Source organism: Trichechus manatus, unplaced genomic scaffold, assembly GCF_000243295.1.
Source record: "Trichechus manatus latirostris isolate Lorelei unplaced genomic scaffold, TriManLat1.0 scaffold00128, whole genome shotgun sequence".
Lineage (NCBI taxonomy): Eukaryota > Metazoa > Chordata > Mammalia > Sirenia > Trichechidae > Trichechus > Trichechus manatus.
The window spans coordinates 3228525-3232860 of NW_004444064.1; the positions used below are offsets into that span (position 1 = coordinate 3228525).

The 4336-nt window shown below is 66.9% G+C and overlaps 1 protein-coding gene across 1 annotated transcript in view; it reads right to left on the minus strand.

The window, feature by feature from the left end:
• COL18A1 (collagen type XVIII alpha 1 chain) overlaps window positions 1-4080 on the minus strand; it is an 80870-nt gene extending 76790 nt beyond the window's left edge. The window contains exon 1 of the mRNA XM_012557959.1: window positions 2679-4080. Coding sequence (XP_012413413.1) covers window positions 2679-4080 — 1402 coding nt within the window. The remainder of the gene's footprint in view (window positions 1-2678) is intronic.
• Between the last annotated feature and the right edge of the window lie 256 nt (window positions 4081-4336).

Here is a 4336-nt window from a genome sequence, read left to right on the forward strand (position 1 = left end):
CCACTGCCCGCACTGCCCACACTGCACGCACTGCCCGCACTGCACACACTGCCTACACTTCCCTCTGCCCACACTGCCCGCACTGCCCACACTGCCCGCACCAACCACTGCCCACACTGCCCAGACTGCCCACTGCCCACACTGCCCACTGCCCACACTGCCCACACTGCCCGCAGTGCCCACTGCCCACTGCCCACTGTCCTCACCGACCACTGACCGCACTGTCCACACCGACCACTGCCCACTGGCCAGCCTTGCCCCTGCCCCACACGGTCTCCTGGGGGACGTGGAGGCAGTTTTGACCTCAGGGCTGGTGTTCAGGTGAGGGCGGCACCGTGCAGGGCACAGGTGCGACAGAGGGGCGGAAGAGCCATTGTGAGGGTGGGGAGGCTGTCCAGAGGGAGGGCTGGTGTCTGGGGAGGGGCGCCCTCTACCTCCTTGCAGCGGACAGGCCCCTGGTGTCCCCTCCCTGCAGACATGAGTGTCTTCCCAGCTTGGGTCTTGGTGATGCCCGGGTGGCCCAAAGGGTAGCTGGCAGGAGAGCTCAGGGCTGACATGGGAGCAGGCATACAGCCCAGCACCCTTCCAAGACCAGCCCACCTGTCACTGTGGGATCCGTCACCAACAAGGGGAAGGGGCTGAGTGGGAGCCCCGGGGAGGGGTGCCCCGACTGGGAAGGCAGAGGAGGGGGAGGGTGCCCCTGCTCATGCAGCCACCCCCAGGAAGGGCCACCAGCTGAGGGAGGCCAGCCTCAGCCCACCTCTGGGCTGAGGGGACACGGCAGTTGCCTGCAAGAGTCCCCAGGCCTCTCCTCAGGACTTCATGGCCTCCTCGCAGCCGCGGAGGCTGCCAGTGTGGACAGATGTGCGGTCAGAAGCTCCCCAGGCCTCCCGGCCAGCTGCCGTGAGAGAAATCCCGCCCCCACGCAGCCCTGCCTGGGCCTTGCCAGGAAGCACAGCCCAAACTGTCTCCCGGCCACGCCCTGGATCCCCACCCCCCGGAACCACAGACCCCACCTAAGGCAGAGCCGCAGGGTCTATGCTCCACCAGAAACAGACAAGGGTTCTGCCTGCGAGACAGCTAAGACAGCCAGCAGGGTGGCCTGACCTGGGCCTGGGCCCTCCACGGGGTGACCCGAGCCCCTGAGGGTCCGCCAGATGCCCCAACCTCACGTCCCACCCTGTCGTGGCATCGGAAATGCCACCCTTCACGGTGAGTTCCTGGGGCTCAGGAACCAGGGACTGGCCTCTGGCCTCTCCCCTGGGCCAGCCCCCTGAGGGCAGGGAGTGGAGGGTGTTAACTGTCTTTGGGGCCATGCTGAGCCTCGGGCTGGGGTGGGCGGGGTGAGGCCAGGCAGGCTTGAGGCCTGGCACTCAGCTCCTGCTGGCAGCACTCCTCTGGCGGGGCGCCCACTGAAGGCTGCCCCCTGTCCCACATGCTGGGGGAGGGCAGGGCCATCATGGCAAGGGTGGACAAACGGCCCAGGCTGCCTTACAGGCTCTGGCAACTCCACACACGAGGTCAGGGGACCAGGGGTGTCAGGGACGGTGGACACGATTTCTTTCTTCCCTCAGCTTCTCCGAGACCGAATACCTCAGCCAACGGCCTCAGCGCGGCCCCTCCTGCCCTCAGCTGGCTCCTGTCCCCCTACCCCCCTCTGCACACACTGGGTGCTGCCTGGCCAGGCCTGTGGCCTTGCTTTCCGGCAAGCAGCCCATCCAATCCGCCTCCCTCCAACCCAGTCTCCACTCCCGCCCTGTGCACCTCTCTCTTGGGTCCAGGGCCACCCCATCCATCATCAGCGCCTGCCTCGTCCCCCACAGCCACACCGCACGCCCGGCTGGCATGGGTCTGCCGAGCAGGTGGGCAGAGTGCCTGGCAGACTGGCCAGCCGCCAGCCGCACTGGGCTTTCCGTCCTGCGCACCCACACATCTCGTGGAGCCCCAGTGGGACAATCTGCACAGAATTCGACCCCAGAAGCCCTCGACTCAGCCGAGGAGCTGCGCCTCCCTGCCGGCCTGGCCCAGCCCTGAAGCTCAATGACCCGCGGGGCCATTGATGAGATCAAGGTGGTTTGCCCACACAAAATGGTGGTGGGGGCGGGAATTAGGGCCAAGAGGGCAGGTCCCTCCCGGGGCCAAGGTTACCAAGCGCAAACAGTTACTGGGGAGTCGGACAGCTGCGTAGGGGGCTGACTCCCTCGGGGCGCAGGAGGCGTTTCCAGGCTGCCTGCGGGTTAGTAACAGAGTCCCTCCTGCATTGCTGCTCTGCGCCTGCTCTCCCCACTGCCCCGTTCCCCTGCCCTGCCCTCATTCCCTGCTCTCTTTCCTTTCTTCCTTCCCCCTCCTTTTCCATCCCCATGGGTCATGTGATCCACCATGCCTCTGTTTCTCTCCATGGCCGGGGACATACAGGGCTAACTCAGACTGTGGTAAGGACCACACAAGCTAAGACGGTAGGGAGCCCCTGGTGTGTGGGTGATGGCGTTGTAAGCACACAGAATCTATGGTTACGCGCCTCACTTGCCCCTGTCTCCCCTTCTTGGAGAGGGTGCCACCACCTGCCCCTGCCTCTGGGATGGCCTGGCCCCAGCTTGGTGTCAGGGACGGGGGATAAGGGGGGGTCTCTGTGCCAAGTTCAGAGTAGCCAAAATCGAGAGTGGTCAGTGGGCCGTTACCTGCGGCCGCCCCAACGAACACACAGTACCCATCCTCCTGGGTGGGCAGTGAGGCACAGGCCACGGGCAGCCTCCCGCCCTGCAGGTGGCTCCAGCACGTGTCCTCCAGGGCCTCGCAGAACTGGCGGCACGGTGGCGGGCCAGGCGATGGTGCGGCACCACAAGGAGGGGCCAGCAGCAAGCAGAAGAACCACCCCAGGAAACGGTGGCAGTTTGTCTGAAGGAGGTCCCCCCAGGCCCGCGCAGCCACCCGCACCTCCTCGTCGCTCTGGTGGCCGAGGTGGTTGGGCAGCCAGGCGAGGCTAATGCCCAGATGGTGGCAGAGCAGCATCGAGGGTGGCAGCGGCCGGCAGTGGCCAGCAGGCTGCCTGGCCGGGGGAAGCGGTGCGGAGGTGTTAGCAAGACCAGGACCCGAAGAATTAGCCACGTGAGAACCCCAATCACCAAGGTCCCTGATTAAAGCTGAGACCGGAGACCGCTCAGCCGGGTGGCCTGTGTGCATGCGGCCGCCCTCACCGCCAGGGTCGCCAAACAGGGCCCCCCTACCACGCAGGGCCAAGCGGTCAGCGGAGAGGGTGAAGGAGGCAGCGTGAGCGGGGCCCATCACCAGGGGAGACAGATGAGGCGTGCAGCAGGGGGCGTCGGTGTGCTGGCGCTGCTGGCCGGGCAGGGCAGCTGCGGGCAGGAGTTCTTGACCGTCCGGATGCTGGGGCCACCCCGGGGAGGAGGGAGAAGACGCTGTACCTGGAGACGGCAGGGGCATCAAGGGCTCTCTGAGCGGGGCCCGGGGCCTGCCCAAGGAGGGGAGCAGCTGGGTGGGCGCCGACAAGGTGCTGGGATGGGTCCTTGGGGTGTCCCATGAGCTGGGGGCTGCGCTACTCGGCCAGAGAGCCGTTCTGCTCCCAGCGGGGGTGCTGGAGGACTCAGGAAGAGTGAGGGGGTCCGTGGGGACTTCGGGGGCCAAGGTACCCGCCCCGGTGGGGCTCTTGCTGGGGGCGGCATCATCCCACAGCTGGACGAAGCTCCGGATGCCCTGGGCCACGTTCAGGATCTTGGCTCCCACGCCGGCAATGTTCTCTTCCCTCGTGTCTGGACTCCAGGTGAGGGCGGCAGGAGCAGTGGGGTCCCTGCCCTGGCCAGCCTCCAGCTCCTCCAGGGGCGGCTCAGGTATAGCCGCGGCGGTCGTCCCCTCTGTGGGGCCATCCTGGGGGGCCCCGTGTGTGGTGGGGTCTGCCGTGGGCTGCACAGGTGGGCTTTTCAGGGGCTCGGAGGTCAGCGCCGCCGTGGGACCCGCTGTCCTCGGGGACCACAGCCAGTTCAGGCCCAGTAGCTCGGCGTGGGCGGCAGCGAGGCAGCAGATGAGCAGCAGGAGGCTGCGGCCGGCTCTGGGGTCCGGAGCCATCGGGGCCGTGTGTGCACTGCTGGCCGGCGGGTGGCGGCAACTCCGTCTTGGGGTGGAGCCGGCCTCCCTGCCCTCCCGGCAAGCGGCCAGCTCCTCCTGCGCCGTTCCCAGCACGCCCTCTCCCTGCAGAGGCGCTGCCTTGCACCTCACCCACACAGAGGCTCAGGCACAGGTCTTGGAACTGAGGTGGCCTCTTGTGCATGTCCCCCAGGACTTAGCCCTCAAGACTTTTAACTCCTTCCTTCCCATGAAGCAG